Here is a 16,913-nt window from a genome sequence, read left to right as displayed (position 1 = left end):
GAGCTCTGGCACGTCCACTTTCAAGTTTTAAAAGAAATTGTCAATTTACTATAAAAGCTGAAATGGGAAACACTAAAACACCATTTCATATCTGCTTCTCCCCAGAACAGTAGCAGTCTGGCAGGTGGGGAGGCTGCCTCGCATGGAGTGGACAATTCCATCACACAGTGTCCTCTTTATAAGGGCCCCTGGGAAACCTATCCAGTATCAGCACCCAGAAGGGCGGACCTCCTCAGGAGCTCCCTGGTCCTTTTCACATTATGGACAGAATGTACCAGCTACTCTCCCAGTGGCTGCCAGATTTGGAGCCTGTATAGCTAAAAGTGCAGATAGAGGTCATTATAGTATGCATTTTTAGCTTCATTCCTGGCTTCACTTAGGGTCTCCACCCTTGTTTTCCTTTCTTCTTTCTCTCTCCCAGTTTTAATATGCTATTGTGGTATATTTTATGTATACTGCTAGGCTACCCTAAATCCCTTCTGGAACAAGCCAAGGTCTGAACGAAAAACTTACATAGAAACCCTGTGCTCGCGGCCGGGTGTGGTGGCTCAAGCCTGTAATCCCAGCACTTTGGGAGGCTGAGGTGGGCGGATCACTTGAGGTCGGGAGTTCAAGACCAGCCTGGCCAACATGGAGAAACCCCGTCTCTACTAAAAATACAAAATTAGCTGGATGTGGTGGCGCATGCCTGTAATCCCAGCTACTAGGGAGGCTGAGGCAGGAGAATTGCTTGAACCCAGGAGGCAGAGGTTGCGGTGAGCTGAGATCGTACCACTGCACTCCAGCCTGGGCAACGAGAGCAAAACTCCATCTCAAACAAACAAAAAAACAAACAAAAAATCCCATGTTGGCTTCCTCTGTCTTCTGCCTCTTTACCAAACCACATGGCTCAGCACCCCCAAATGCCTCGTGCCAGCAGCATGGTTCCTGGCCTGCAGTGTCTGAGGGTAGCCTGGGTGATCTTGGCAATGAATTACAGCATTTATAATTTCCAATAGGATGAAAAAGCAGAGGAAGGGGCATGTCTTTCCTAGACAGGCAGAGGTGAGTGTCCAACTCCTGCCAAGTCAGCCAGGCCACGAAGGAGAGTTGTGGAGTGGAAATGGCCATTCGGTCCATTATGACCCAGGCCCATGCCTTGTACCACTCTGCCCAAAGTCAGGCCAGCTTTCCTCCAGGTTAAGCGAAGACAAAGAGGGAACTTGTGCTGGGCAGGAAGAATGAGTAGAATAGAGTCTACCTAGGCAAGGAGGTAAGAAGAGGTATGCTAAGTAAGGGAGGCTAGAGGGCCAAGAGGCAGAATGAGAGGGTAGGTTCTGGAGTCAGACTGCACAGGTTTGAACCCCAGCTCAGTGACTCACCAGCTGTTTAGCTTTGTGCAGAATGACTCATCCTCTCCAGGCCTCAGTTTTCTCAGCTGTGCAATGGATGGAATAATACCTATGTCACAGGAGCGTTGTTAGGATCAGATGAGATTATGCTATAAAGCACTGAGCACAGACCCAGACACATAGTAAGTGCTCAATAAACATTAACAGCTATGCTTGTCATGACCACCACCATCATTTCTACAGAGTAGAGTGCATATACTGAGGGAGTGTGGAGGGAATTGTGTTGTGCTGAATGGGGGCCAGAGCTTTTGCAGGCAGGCAGAAGGTCCAAAGAAGATGATATCCAGTATGGCTTTGGAACAGGACTTGACAAATGAGGGCAGTTTATTTAGGATATGGGGCTTCTAGATCTTGGTCCAAAAATCAGCACCACTGTTCACCCCACCTTCCCCGTACTCTCCCACCATTTGGCCTATCCATCAGCAGAGCAGGCAGAGCCATTCCTCACGCCTGCTTTTCCCCAGTGGAGGCCAAAAACCCATGCCCAACACACACATACACACACACACACACACACACACACACACACACACACGAACTTTTCTTGAGCCACTTTAAGCATCTGGTGGCTCTAGGCCTTCAATGTCTCTCACCTCTTGGGTTCCCAAAGGTCAAAGCCCCCATACGGCCTTGCAGCCTCTAACCACTGCCTCCCTGTGCCCATCTGCTGGCTGCTGGCTGCTGGCTGCAGCTAAGGCCCTAGGAAGAAACCTCAGAGGGAATAACCTCCAGGCCGCCAGTCCCACCGCCTGAACTGGGGCCACGCCTACTCGTGACTGGTGGAGCTAGTCTAGAACCAGGTTGCAAACACCAGGGCCTTCTATTCCTCCTTTCCTCTCACCGTAGACCTGTGCCAGGCAGCCAACCTGGGAAAGTTCATCTGCTTTAAAGATTCTCAACTTTCCATGGCTGGGCTGTCCCAAGGTACAGACTCTAGCAGCTGCAGAAAGGGATCCTAATAGCCATTCCTTGGGCACAGTCCTAGATTTTTTCTCCTGCAATTTTCCAATAGGCTGTGAAGCCATAGGCTTCCTCTGTTGAACGTCTATCCATCCTTCAAGACAAGATCCATCTCCAATCTGCCCTGCTGAAACCAATCCCCCTCTCCCTACTGCTACAGCCCTCTGCAGCACTGCGATCACCAAGCAATACTCTGCCTCTGTATTACTTGGTTGGGAATAAGCTTCCTCCCCTCCTATCCACCATGGCCCCTGCTCCTCATAACTGAACCACAGGCTCCACAAGAACAGAGAGCAAACCTCACGCATCCCTGTTATCCCCAGAGCTCCCTGCTCAGGACCTAGTGCTCTGGAGTTGCTCTGTGTATGTGAGGTTGGGTTGAACCTGGACACATAACCAAAACTGGCTCAGGGTAGCTATTAACTGCTCCACCCCATTAGCAATGTCTCCCAATAAGGGAAGTCCTCACATGGTGGAGGGACACTATCTTTGAAGGAACCCAAGGTCTACTGTGGACCAGCTGTGGGAGTCCTGTGTTTCCTCATCAGAACAAGAGGGGCAGCAACCCCCACCCTATGGACTGTTTCGAGGAAGAGTATGAGATGCCAGAGGTGTCCAGTATGCACCTGGCATATAATAATTGCTCAGTGGGCAACCAGACTTTTAAAACAAGCCATGCACCCTTGCTAGTTCCCTCTCCTCACCTCCCACTGACACCTTAATCCACGGCAATCTGGCTTCCGCCCATGAGACTGCTCCTGCCAAGGGGGCCAAGGAGACTTCCTCCTGTCTCCTCCTACTGCTCCATGCCTCCTCAACTCCTCTCCCTCCAAGGATTCCTTAAACTCATATTCCAAAGGAAATGCCTCTTCTCTCCTCCCCAAGCACCTTTTCTGTAGGAAATGCCCTCCCTTCTCCGGGCTTCAGCTGCATTAATTTATATACTTAGTTTTCCCTGTCATCCCAGCATCTCTCTACTGCAGAGCCACACACACCAGAGTGCTCTGGACAGCTCCCCTGAGCATCTCATGGGCACCAGGAACTCTACTCATCCCAAGCAGAACTCACGTTCTCTGATCTCCTCGATTTCAGGCCACCTCACTCCACCTCCCTGCATATTTTAGTAGATGTCCCCCCACAAACATAAAAGCCTCCTATATGAGTTCCCTGTTTCTCCTGTAATAAATTGCCAATAAACTGCCAAAACCACAGTGGCTTAAAACAACACACATGTATTACCTTATAGTTCTAGAGGTCAGAAGTCCTACAATCAAGGTGTTGGCAGGGCCACATTCTTTCAGGAAGCTCTGGGAATTAATGTGTTTCTTTGACTTTTCTGGCTTCCAGAAGCTGCCTGCATCCCTTGACTCCCGGCTCCTTACTCTATCTCCAAGGCCAGCAGAGCAGCATCCTCCAATCCCTTTCTCTCTGACTCTGAGCCTCCCACCTCCCTCTTATTAAGATGCCTGTGATTACACTGGGCCCACCCAGATAATCCAAGATCATCGTTCCCATCTCAAGATCCTTAACTTAATCACATGTGCAAAAAATCCCTTCTGCCATGAAGATAGTATATTTACAAGTTCTAGGGATTAGGACAGGGACATTTTGGGGGGGACATTATGTGGCCTACTATACCTAACTATCTCTATCTGCTCTAATCCTCTGGGCTAATCCTGTAGGGACAGAAATGATGCTGATCCACCCCCTTTTTTGTCCAGTATCTCCATGTGAACCCTCTGAGGTGATGTAAAAGGTTAGGAATCATGCCTTATCTCTACTCTACACTCAAGCACTTCAGCAGAACCCCTCCCTTGGCTTTTTGAGGATGCTAAAGTCTTTCTAATGAACAACTCTCTTGACCACACACCCTCCCACCTCACTCTTATCTTTCTCCTCCACTTCTGATCTTATCTGTAACCAAAATTCTAGGAAATGACTATGCCTGGTCACCTCCATGCTAATCAGGTTCCACCCCCATCACTCTCCAGCAGGGTTTCTGCAGATAACTCTTTGTTATGAGGGACTATTCTGTCCATTGTAAAATGTTTACAGTAATCCTGGTCTCCAACTGCTAGATGCCAGCAGCTTACCCCTATGCTGAGCTGTGACAACCAAAAGGTCTCCAGACATTGCCCAATGTCCGGGGACAGGAGGCTGGGCTGCAAAATTGCCTCAGGTTCAGACCCACTGCTTTCTACAATAGCTCTTGCTAAAGTCACCCATGGCTTCCCTGGTAGTAAATCCACGGGACACTTTTCAGTCTTTCTGGCTGGTTTCTCAGCAGCACTTGGCACTGACAGCCATTGTGGCCTGGAGAACCTCTCTTCTCCCCTGACTTCCAGGTCACCCACTCTCCTGGTTTCCCTCCTACCTCTCTGGCTGCAAACCTTCTCTGTCTCCTTTGCAGGATCAAGCTCCCCTTCTAGACCATGAACTGCTAAAGTCCCTCAAAGCTTGCTCACAGGCCTTTCCACCTTTCACTCAGCACATTCTCTCTAGGTTCTGCGCTCCACACCCACTCCCCCACTGACCACCCATGCACAGGTGACTCACTAAGCAACATCTCCAAGCCTCCTCTCCAAGCTTCGGACCCATATATCCAACTGCCTACTTGACATCACCACTTGGATATCTTGTTGTTACTCCAAACTCAACAAGTCCCAAACCCAAATCATGATTTTTCCTTCAACCCAGTCCCCTTCCAGCCTCCTCCATTTCTCAGAGAAAGACACCATTAACAACCTGTTGGGAGACTGCAGATGTCCTTGATACCTCCTGCTCCCTTCCTTAGGCCAGTTAGTCTATGTCTAAGTCAGAGCTCTCCTCTCTGATACAGTTCACAAAGCAGTTCGTTTGGCTCCAAGTCTTTGCCCCAACCCTAGCCCAGTCTTCCACCATTGCCGACTACAGAACTCCCACACGCTCTACCTGGGGAAAGGGGTGTGGGTACCCATTCTTGACCAGCACCCCTGAGCTCAATCAGTTCTCCAGGCTGTAGCCAAAGTCATCTTTTCAAAACATAAATGTGACCAAGTCACTCCCCCAACTCCTACATTATTAAAAGGACGGAAGTCCTAATTTGGTCCACTGGGCCCTACAAAATCAAGTCTCCATCATCTCCAGGCCCCTGTGTGTGCTGCACTCCAGGCACACTGACCTTCATCCAGTAGCTCAGATGTACCATGCTCTCCTGCCACAGGGCCTTTGCTCTTGCTGTCCAAGGCATTTGCATGCACCTCTCCAATCTTCACCTGGTAGGCATTCACCTCCTTCAATCACAGCTCAACTAGCAGGAAGCCTTCTCTGACCTCTACCCATATTACCTCCCCTGGTTGTTCACTTTTTCCCAGTCTCACTGTTTCTCCATCACCCTCAGAGTTATTATTTGACATGGATTTGTCTTAGTCTTTGATTAATTCTATCTTTCCCACAGAGAACTCCATGAAGGCAGGATTTATCTGATTGCCTTATCTGGCCCACCACTGTATTTCCAGGGCCAGCCCAGTGCCTGGCACAAAGGAAATACTCAAGAAGTGTTTTTGTAGTGAATAAGGATCTTCTTACCCTCTAGAATGCTTTTCTCTATTACCCCATACTCCCCTATCTCTGTCTAGTAGCTCAAGCATGATTCCTTAAAGTTGCTTTGGTAACCCTTCCTCCTCATACCCTTGAAAACCCGTCTTCCTCATCTTTGCAACCCATCTATTGATAGTACCCTGTGTTGCAACTGATATCACATGTGTACCTGCTTGTTCAATGCCTGTCTTCCTACCAGATCGTCTGCTTCCTGAGGGCAGGAACCATGTCTGTCTTGTTGAAGGGTTTACCCCCAGCACCTAGCCCAGAGCCTGATATTACTGGTTTGGAAGTGGGAAGTCATGCTCTGCATCCCCAAAGGCCAGCTCCGAGTCACCCACTCTAGAAGATCGGTTGGTTCAATACTGCCCAATGGTCCACCAGACACACACATGAGGATTCATGGGGAAATTGCCCTGAGTTCTGCTTGGTGATTTCCTGATCTGCTGACTACTGCCAGGTGGGTGCTCTCAGCATTGCCCTTGGACACCAAGCGTTGCAGCCACTCAGCCGGGGCCAGGGGACAGCAAGATCCATCATCGACAGGTCCAGAAGCGATGGTAGAAAAGTTCTGGGGCCAAGCTGGGCCAGTATGGCTCCCCCTGGTGGTTTCCTTCCATGTTCCTTGGCAACCTCTCCCATGAATAGCCCAGGGCACACTCACCAGCCAGGAGAAGAAGCCAGCTGATTTGTCCTGGGTGGAGATCTGCCCCTCATAGGGGCCGAAGATGTGGCCCTTGGGGATGACCTCGTTTACACATCGCACGTCACTCTCTCCACTAGTGTCCTTGACCACCTCCATGCCCTGTGGGATGGTGAGCGCCGCCCGGTCTGGGATGCCCACGGGCACCGGTGTGTCAGACACAAACACCGGGGGGCCATGGTTTGGGCATTCATCCACGAAGTACTCCTGGCAGGACTCACAGACTGGAGGGATGGAAAGAGAAGGGAGGGCCTCAGTTGTTGCAGGGAGGTAAGACCCCCATGGGGGAGGCAGAGGGGCTGACAGGAGGCCCACTCGTGGACAGCCAGCTGCAGGCCCCAGGGTCATCAGTAGCAATAACCCATACTCTCCCTGGGGGCTCCAAGAACAGGCCTGCCTACGTCAAGGAGGCCAGCAGCTCCCTTTGTCTCAAGTTTTAAAAAACTGGAAGAAAGAGCATGGCTTTGGAGTCCAAGTGCAACTGTACCCCTTTGGGCCAGAGGACTCGAGGCGTGGGATACTTAACCCTCACCAAGACTCAGTGTGCTATCTGGAAAATGGGGCCAACAATAGCCATTTGGATGGCTAATGATGATGACGAACCAAGGCCTGGACCTGGGCCTGGTATATTGCAGGTGAGGACCTATCTTAGTAGCATTGTTGTGAATTCCCTAGCCAGGAATGGGGCGATGGGGGTGAAGGGAGGAGCAGCCCAGAGCCCCAAGCTCCACTTACACCAGAAGTCCACTTGCTGGAAGCTTTTGGGCACGATGAGGTCGCGCTTCCCCTTCAGTTTCTTGGGCTCAACTTCCATGGCCGAGGAGTCCGGTCTCCTAGAGCTGGCCAGGGCAGAGGCCCGCAAAGAAAGCAAAGAAGTCATCAGAGAGTGACAGCCCAGTGGGGACAAAAGCTGGGGACCTGGCCAGGAGACCGAGAAGATGTGGGGTGGGCAGAGGAGTCCCAGCCAGCCTGCTGTTCAGTGCAGGAGGTGGTGGAAAAACTGGAGGATTGAGATGCGAGCACAGACCTCCCTAGGCCACTGCTTGGATTTTTCGAGAGCCTGCGCCCAGGAGCTGCCGGGAGCAGGGTTAGGGAAGGTGGGCAAGGAGTGAGAACGTTTCCCAGGGTTCCCAACCAACCGAGCCCAGGCACCTCCCACTCCCACTTCTCCCTCTCCAGTTCCCACACAGGGGCCTCACCAGGGCTGGCCATACTCCTGGTCTCGGAGTGGTGAGCAGACCTCCGTCTTCACCACCGTCACCATATCCCCCACGGCTGCATTGGTCTGGGCCAAGCACTCCTTCATGTTCTCGGTCATTCTGTCCTGGGACGCAGGAGGTGGGACCAGCACAGGAAGAGGATCAAAGAAACAGGGGAAGAGGAGTGAGCGGCGGAGAGGGCAAGTGGGGGTCTCGCGGAGTCTGGTTACCCTCCCTGCCATCCCCAGAGGAAGCACTTGAGAACACAGACAACAAAAACAGCTGTAGCCCGGCCAAGAGGAAATGCCGTTTCTATCCCGGGCTGGTCCTGGGGACGACTGGAGCCACCAGCCCCATGGGGTCAGGAGCCTAGAGCAGCTCAGGCCAGGAGGCCGCGCTGGGAAGCATAGCCTGGACCCCTAGACCAAAGGGCAAAGGGCAGGAGGATCCCACATGAGCCTGGGCGCAAAACTGCAAAGGGGAGAAGGGAGGGTTCACAACTCAAGCCCAACTTGGGCCAAGGGGTAGTGGGCGGACCGAATGGGCCCTCAGCGCCTGGCAGGGCAGCCCCTCACCCTGGGACTGCCGGGAGCGCAGTCAGGCCCCTTTGCCAGCTCAGAGCAGGTACAGGCAGGGCCTGGGGGCGCTGGCGAGGGCCAGCCAGGGCTCCAGCCCCACCCGACTCTCTCAAGGGGACACTCCCCAGCCCGCCGCTTACCGCCCTCCACCACCGCGCCGGGCTTCAGCCCCTCCCTCGGCACCCCGGGGTCCTCATGCCAAGCCCGGGGACACTCTTCGGGGCCAGGGTGGCACGCAGCTGGGGCTGGGACCGCGCTGGGCCCCGGGACTGGGCGAGCGGCGTGTGTGACTCACTACCCGGGGCCCCGCTGGCCACACCCCTGCTCCTCGGCTAATCAGCCCCCTGCTCCCCACCGGGGCCCCAAAGCCGGCGGCGGCGACTGGGAGGGGTGCGGGGAAACGTGACGGCCTGCCCCCTCCTCCGAGCCAGCAGGGCCGGGGGCGCGCGGTGGGGAAGGGGAGGGCTGCCCAGGCCGGGCGCACCGCCCCCTGCCCCGTGGCCGCCCCGTCTCGGGCCGGTGTGCGCTGCGGCCGGGGCGGGCGCGGGCGGGCTCTCCCCCTCTCGCCAGCCTTCCCGGCGGGGAGCTCCCTGCCCGGCCCGGCCCGCCCGGCCCTGCCCAGCGCCCGCCCTCCGCCCGCCAGGCCCGGCATTCTTTGCGGGGGCATGTGGCTTCTTGCCGGCCCTGGGGGCACGCAGTTGGCTGGCGGCCGGGAGGGGGGCGCGCAGGGAGCGGGAGGAAGCGGGCGCCCGGGCGGGGCGGCGGGAGAGGGCGCCGCGGGGGGTCGCTCCGGGTTGGGCGGTGGACGCATTCCAGGGCCTCCCACGGGGCCCGACGCGCACTCGGCCCGGGGGGTGCCAGGGCTGGGCGACAGCGCCGCGGAGGCCGGGCGGGTGTCCCCAGCCTCCGAGCTGCCTTGGTGTGGCGGCGACGACAGGGCCTGCGCTGCCACCCGTGCGGACACCGGACACCCGCTCGCTCAGCCGCGGCCGCACCTGCACCGCCTGGGGCGCCTGCCACTCTACTGCCTCCTGGCTGCGTTATGCCAGGGACTCCCCGCTGGGTGCTCAACCGACCTCAAAGCCTGTGGGATGGCCCCCTGCCTCCTGTGAGGGCGCAGGAATTGGGGCCTGGAAGATGTCAAGCGACTTGCCCAAGGTCATGCAGACCACGCCCGATGGCTGCTTAGTAAATTGGAAACTGGCTGAACCCGCAGATTCAAGTGTTTCAAGTTGGCTTCACCATGCAGTATCCTCAGTCCAGTCCTCTACCGAACAATCGTTGGGATCACCCTTAAGTGGGTTCAGGTCCCAGCTCAGAAGTCCAGCTGCCAGGTGGGAGCAAGGGCCTGTGGATTTGTGAAGGATCCCTGAACACCTGCTGCCCTGAGGAACTCTCACTGGGATGGGCAGTACCCACCACCATACATCCTGGGGCGGAGCCTCAGTGGTTAGGTGCCTGGGCACTGGACAGGCAGTGCCTGAGTTCAAATCCCACTGATGGGCGGTGTGATCCTGGGCAGGTGTTATGGACCCCACTCCCCTTCATATGTTGAAGCCCTCAGCCCCAGAGTATCTGTATTTGCAGATGGGGCTGTGAGGAGGTGATCAAGATTAATTGAGGTCATAAGGGTTAGGTGCCCTTATAAGAGGAAGACACACCAGGGCCCTCTCCACCATGAGGACACATCCAGAAGGCAGCCATCCACAAGGCGGAGTGCCACCACCAGGAACCAATAGGCTGGCATTCTGATCTTGGACTTCCTAGGCTCTAAAACCGTGAGAAATAAATGGCTGTTGTTTAAGCACCCCCATCTACGGTATTTTGTCATGGCAGCCTGAGATGACTAATACAGCAGGTTATCTAACTTCTCTGTGTTCTCATTTCTTCATCTAGAAAATGTGGCTAATAATAGATTCTATCACAGACATAGCTGTATTCCGTGGACACAGACGAGTGTGGAGGGGCCAGTCTCTGCACATCCCACTAAAGAATGCTGATCAGGAAGATGAGTGCTAGTGACATCATCAAGGGGTGGCTTCGAATTCTCTCCATTGGCTGGGATTTATTTTTTTTAAGTCAGTCATTTGGAAACTCTGACGCTTTATTGGAACGGACTGCTGAGGACTGCTTTGCATGGGGCTCCCTTGCTCTGGCCCCTCTGCCCTCCACAAGCCCCACCTGTATGCCATTCTCCATCCTGCCATGGGGCCTGTGAACTTGCTGCGTCCTAGCCTGCAGAACACCTGGGGAACTCCTATCCAGACTTCAGACCTCACTGCCCCCCTCCAACTGCCACCAAAAACACCCTCTCCTAGCCCCATGTCACACTTCATGGCAGTGTGACATGTATAACCGTCTTTTGTTAGCAGGATTACTTGATTAATATCTGTTTCCCTTAATAGACTGTAAGCTCCCCGAGGACAGGGTGCAGGCCACCATTGAACTGCCAGCACCTGTAACAGTGCCTGGCACCAGGGCCAAGACTAGGGAAAGACAAGCCAGGTACTAGGAGGCTTTCACTCTGAGGGTCATACGCTTGCAGGACTGGCACCTGAGAGTGAGAACCTCTTTCAATTTTGCACCCTGAGAACCTTGCTTGGCTGACTCTCCACTTTGCCCAGCACACAGCATATTCTCAGTAAATATTCACCAAATGTTCCCATTCATATCTCACTGGTCCCTCTGATGTGTCCCACTGGTCCCATTGGGTATCTCAACTCTGAAAGAGACGTCAGCAGGAAAAACAGGGTGGGGGTTTGATTCCCTATGGAGCTCTCTTCCAGTGATCTCCGCCAGGCAGAGCAGGTAGTGAGAGATGCTGGCAGGGTGGGCACTGAAGGGTGCAGAGGTGCACTGGGGGGTAGGATGGAGCACTAGGGGGTAGGATGGAATTAGACTCATGAGACTCAGAGCCGGATTCTGACGATCAGTTGGGGAGGATAATCAGTGTGGCCATGGCACGTCACTTACACTTTCTAGGGCCTTAGTGTCTTCTTTTGCAAAATGGAAATACTGATACTTGCCAGGTGGAGGTGGTCCCCATTAGGAATAAACGAGGAGGCACAGAGGGATGCGGGAGGGGTTTGGAGGGAGGATAGGCAATAGTAAGAGAATAAAGGACGGCGGGTAAGACAGGGAGAGAAGGAGGAGAGAAGGGAGAAAAGAGAAGATGAGGAGGGGAAGGGAGACTGAAAGAGAAGGACCGAGGCATATAAACGTTTTCCTGTCTTAAATCATTCCCAGCAAACCACCCCCTGTGGGCAAAGCATTACTTTGTATCTCAAAGTAGAGACATCTGTGGGCCATTTGCATTTATGTCCTATCTCTCACATCCCACCTTCACCACACAAAAGATTTGCAATGTTTTATAAAACAAACACATACTAAACAGGACAGTTAAGAAACAACCAGAGATAGTGTTAGAGGCCTCATGGAGAAAGAGTGGTGTTGGTTATGCCGGGAATCTGTTGTAAAAGGGTTAGTGATTGAGTTCTTCATTCAATTCTGAGCCTCCTGGCAGCCAAAGCATAAAGGGAAACATAATGAGTTACCGAGTGCTTATTATCTGACACCTATTTATTGACTATCTGCACATATAATTTCTTTCTACTCTTGGAGCTGGCTGCCCGGAGAACCAGGATCAAGCCTCAAAGGACTAATGTGCATTCCAACTCTCAAGTGGCCCATAGACATCTCTACTTTGAAATAGACAGACTTTTGTGCTTGTGATAAAGGCCATAGGGACAGGGAGGGAGAAGATGGGATGTGACAGGACCAAATGAACTTCCACTGGGGAGAGAGAGAGGGAGAACATGCGCTGGTGTCCTTCACTGAGTCCATCTCAGCAGACACTCTAAGGCCTGGCCCAGGTAAAGCCCCTGTTGCCTTTTCTGAAGAATGCTCTAGTCCTACCTGCCCAGCAAAAGGCTTGGGGGAAGGGGGGTCGGCAGGCTTCATGGAGGATTCCAAGCTGCTGGCAATGCTCCCTCTCAGCTGGCTCCTCTAAGTCTGCACATGCAGAGATTAGGCTTGTTGCAAACCCAGCAGCGAGCTGCAAACCCAAAAGAAGGGGGCAGAATGCAGCCCAGGAGTCTGCAGCTCTGTTTTCACCCTTGGCAGGGTGCCAGGATCCTGGAATGCCCAGGAGCCAGTGTAGCCAGGGGACTGGGGATCTGTGCCCACTTGGTTTCCCTAGAGGCTGGCACCATGAGAATCTAGAAGGTTTACTCTGGTACCTACCACAGCATCTCTGTTGTTCCCATTGATACCAAAAGGACATGAGGTTAGGGTGCTGGCCCAAGCCACATGCTGACCTTGACTTGGGCTGGGAATCCTAAGCCCTGGGTCTCAGTTCTGGCTGTGCTGTCAATTTTTTAGGTGACCCTGATAAAGTTCCTGCCTTGCCCTCAGTTTCTCTTTCCTGTAAAATAAAAGGTCCAACTCATAGTCCTTAACAGTATACCACGTGAGAGGTGGGCAAGGGCTTGGAATTATTATAGGGAGTTATTGAATTTATATTCTCAGCAAGCATGCCTATAGAGAACATAAATATATGCCTTAAACTTACATGTATGAGACAGATTTGCAAATGAATACTTTTGTGATGAATACAAAAGATAAATGTATTTAAAAGTGTTATTGAATTCATAGAAACCTTATGTCACCATGTATTTTGTTAATCAATTGACACCAGCACAGCCACTCACAAACTGTGTAACCTTGAGAAACTGCATTAACCACGCCTACCTGGTTTCCCCATCTGTCCTGTGGCACTGATATCAGAACCTATCTCATAGGGCTGTTTAACACAGCATAATGCCTAACCTATCGTAAGTACCCTATAAATATTATCATTCATTTTATTAATATTTAAAAGTATAACAGACATCAGATGTGCACATGGTGGTGAAATTTCTTTTTTTTTAGATTGAGTCTCGCTCTGTCGATCAGGCTGGAGTACAATGGCACGATCTCGGCTCATTGCAACTTCTGCCTCCTGGGTTCAAGCGATTCTCCTGTCTCAGCCTCCCCAATAACTGGGATTACAGGTACCTGCCACCACACCTGCCTAATTTTTTGTATTTTTTTAGTAGAGACAGGGTTTCACCATGTTGGCCACACTGGTCTCAAACTCCTGACCTCAGGTGATCTGCCCTGGGATCCGTGCTGGGATTACAGGCATGAGCTACCACACCCGGCCAAAAATTGTTTGACATTAGAAGAGGGCCTTTACAAGCAGTGAATACCCCTAATAAACACTTTTTATAAATATATGCTCTGAAGATGCTTACCTCAATAGAAAAAAAAAATGGATAAAAAGAAAACATGAACAAGCAATCTGCAAAGACCAATAGATGGCTAATATGCTTTAAGGAAAACCATGAAGACATTAATACCCAAATAAATACAAATTAAAACAAATAAACATCATTTCTCCTCTAATAAATTGGCAAAGATGAAAAATCTTGATGTTATTCAGAGTTGGCAAGAGTGTAGGGGAAATTAGTACTTCATATCCCACTGGTTGGAGTGTAAATTGGTGTAACCTTTCTGGAGGGTAATTTGGCACATGTATCAAAATCCTCAAAGTAAGTAAACCCTTTGTAGGAGCAAGCCCACATCCAGGAATGGATCCTAAGGATGTATTTAAATTGCGTGCAAAGATTTACCTACAAAGCTGTCCTCTGCAATATTATTTTTAAAAGCAAAAAATAGGAAAAATTTAAACCTCCAAAATGGGGGAAATTGCTATGCTATATCACAATGAAATATTAGCATACAATGAAATAATAGACAGCAATTAACAATGCTGTAGAGGAATATTTATTGACATGAAAACACACGTTCAACATATTGCTAAATGATAATGCAAGTTATTATGTGAAAGATGCCAACCTGAAAAGGCTACATACTGTATGATTCCAACTATATGACATTCTGGAAAAGGCAAAATCACGAAGGCTGTAAAAAGATCAGAGGTTGGCAGGGGTTGCGGGGAGAGAGGAACAAATAGGTGGAATATAGGGGATTTTTAGGCAGTAAAATTACTCTGTATGATACTACAATGGAAGGCACATGTCATTGTACATTTGTCAAAACCCACAGAAGGTACAACACCATGAGTGAACCCTAATGTAAACTATGGACTTTGGTTGATAACGATGTTTCAATGGAGGTTGATCAATTGTAACAAATGTTCCACTTTGGTGTGGGATGTTAATAACCGAGGAAGCTGGATGTGTGTGGGGGCAGGGTGTATGGGGAACTCTAGTTTCTGCTCAGTTTTGCTGTGAACCTAAAACTGCTCTAAAAAACAAGGATTTCGTTAATGAAAGCTATGAAAAGATAGATACAAAATAATTCCATTAAAACACTTTTAATTTCCCATACTACACAGGTGTACAAAATAATTCCACTTAAAGTCTCTACATAATGATGCAGATCTGTACACATGGGTCTGGGAGGATATATTTTAAGGTATCACTAGTGGTTAGTTCAGGAGGAGGGTTGTGTATTTCTGTTTTCTTCTTTTTGCTTCTGAAAAATAGTCACTTAAATATTCTTTAGAGGACCTCTTCATAATCATTTAGTTTAGAAATTGCTAAAGAAGATAATTCCAATGACCTTTACCCACTTGTCATTAGATGCTGAGATCCTGCCAATTGGTTAGGAGAAAGGAGGAATCCAGATTAGAGACTGAGTATCAGGCACACAAGTGGCGCTTGATGCATATTTGATGAACGAATGAATCAATGACTCAATGAATCAATCAATCGGTAAGGACCCCCATATCTCTACCCGAAGCATACCTGTTTTTATTTTTGTTTAGGATTCCCATTTTGGAAGATCATGTCTACTAAAAAGACTGCATGCATTAGGTAATAATTAATTCATCTTCCTAGTTCTTCGTATACACACAGGGTACATGATAAGCAGAGTTAATACACTGGTTAGCGGCCGTCATCCTAAGCAAAAGCAAAGAAATTTGACATGTTTGTTCACTTGTCCTACCTGATCATAGGATACTGTACAATATTCACTAAATTCAGTGGATAGAATACTATGCAGAAATGAGAATAGACAAACTACAACTACATGCTATAATCTGGATGAGTGATAATGCCAAGAAAAGAAAGGAGACCCCCAAAGAGTACAGACTTATACTGTATGATTCCATTTAAATAGAGTTACCAAAAAAAACCAACCAGCCACAACTATGGTGTTAGAGGTGAAGTTTGTGGTTATTCTAGGGAATAACTGGAAAAAGGCAGGAAAGGGAGTTCTAAGATTCTGGCCATGTTCTATTTCTTCATGTGGGTGCTCATCCCATGGGTATAATAAGTTTGTGGAAATATACTCAGCCAGCTTTTACAATATGTGCACTTCTCTGAATGTATATATGTTAATAAACATAAAGAAAAACCATCTGCTGGAGCCCCCTGAGGGCAAGGAACTCCCATATGGGGACCTCTAACCCTGTCCAGTCCCTAATTTTGCAGCCACAGGAACTGGGGTCCAGCCAGTGGAGGCTCCTGCTGGGGTCATGGAAAATGAGGTTTTGAGCTTTTACCCACAGGGCAGTCGCCACTAAGCATCATGGGTATAGCTGGCCAGGGCTGGTGGAACACATTCTCCCAAGGCGGTCCCTCCCGCAGAACTTTTTTTTTTTTTTTTGATGCGGTGTTTCTCTCTTGTTGTCCAGGCTGGAATGCAGTGGCGTGATCTCGGCTCACTGCAACCTCCGCCTCCCGGGTTCAAGCGATTCTCCTGCCTCAGCCTCCCGAGTAGCTGGGATTACAGCCGTGCGCCACCACGCCCAGCTAATTTTTGGATTTTTAGTAGAGACAGGGTTTCATCATGTTGACCAGGTTGGTCTTGAACTCCTGACCTCAGGTGATTCACCTGCCTCAGCCTCCTAAAGTGCTGGGATTACAGGCGTGAGCTACTGCGCCCAGCCAGAACTTTTTTATGTGTTTGCTTCTCAGAGTGGATCCTGCTGGTGGCTTCTATGGTATCCGTTACCTCATTACTCCCCACTGGAAGCTGGACTTTGTTCAGGTGCCACACCTCCCTTACAGGACCAACTAAGTGAGATTCAGAGACACCAAGCCTTTGCCCAGCACCAGGGCTGGGCTCAGGTTCATCTAAGCCAATTCTAGCAATGCCACCTCCCTCCCCAATGACTGGATCAGGAACCTGGCCTTTAATCAGCACATGACATTTCCCTCCAAGATCAGACATTTGACTTATTTTGACCAAATCAAAGGGAAGGGAAGGGCTTTTATTTCATGACTAGAAGGAGAAAGCACACAGCCATTGTTGCAAATGGGAGCCATGTCCTGCAGAGGACCCCAGCAGGAAGCATCTTCAGCATGAAGCGAGTTCCTCAGAGCAGGGGGACAGGGTGGTAGGACAAGAAACACACATTCATTTGCACCCTGGTATCTGAGGGGAATTGGTTCCAGGACCCTCTCTGATACCAAAGTCCAAGGATGCTCAA

At 50.6% G+C, this 16,913-nt stretch overlaps 1 protein-coding gene across 9 annotated transcripts in view; it reads right to left on the bottom strand.

Moving 5' to 3' along the window:
- PRDM11 (PR/SET domain 11) overlaps positions 1–16,913 on the bottom strand; it is an 88,317-nt gene that overhangs the window by 45,403 nt on the left and 26,001 nt on the right. For 5 of the 9 annotated variants that reach the window (XM_034932440.3, XM_034932441.3, XM_014346789.4 and 2 more), the window contains exons 2-4: positions 7,833–7,957; positions 7,369–7,472; positions 6,595–6,857 (exon numbers count right to left, since the gene is read on the bottom strand). In XM_034932440.3, the coding sequence (XP_034788331.1) occupies positions 6,595–6,857; positions 7,369–7,472; positions 7,833–7,951 (486 nt within the window). In that variant the 5' untranslated portion in view covers positions 7,952–7,957. Of the gene's footprint in view, positions 1–6,594; positions 6,858–7,368; positions 7,473–7,832; positions 7,958–8,550; positions 9,018–16,913 lie in introns of those variants that run through there. The other 4 variants (XM_014346790.4, XM_014346791.4, XM_057299147.2 and 1 more) reach the window with 4 other exon arrangements.

This window comes from Pan paniscus, chromosome 9 (assembly GCF_029289425.2).
Source record: "Pan paniscus chromosome 9, NHGRI_mPanPan1-v2.0_pri, whole genome shotgun sequence".
In the NCBI taxonomy this organism is placed as follows: Eukaryota; Metazoa; Chordata; class Mammalia; order Primates; family Hominidae; genus Pan; species Pan paniscus.
This window is presented reverse-complemented; position numbering and strand designations above follow the sequence as displayed.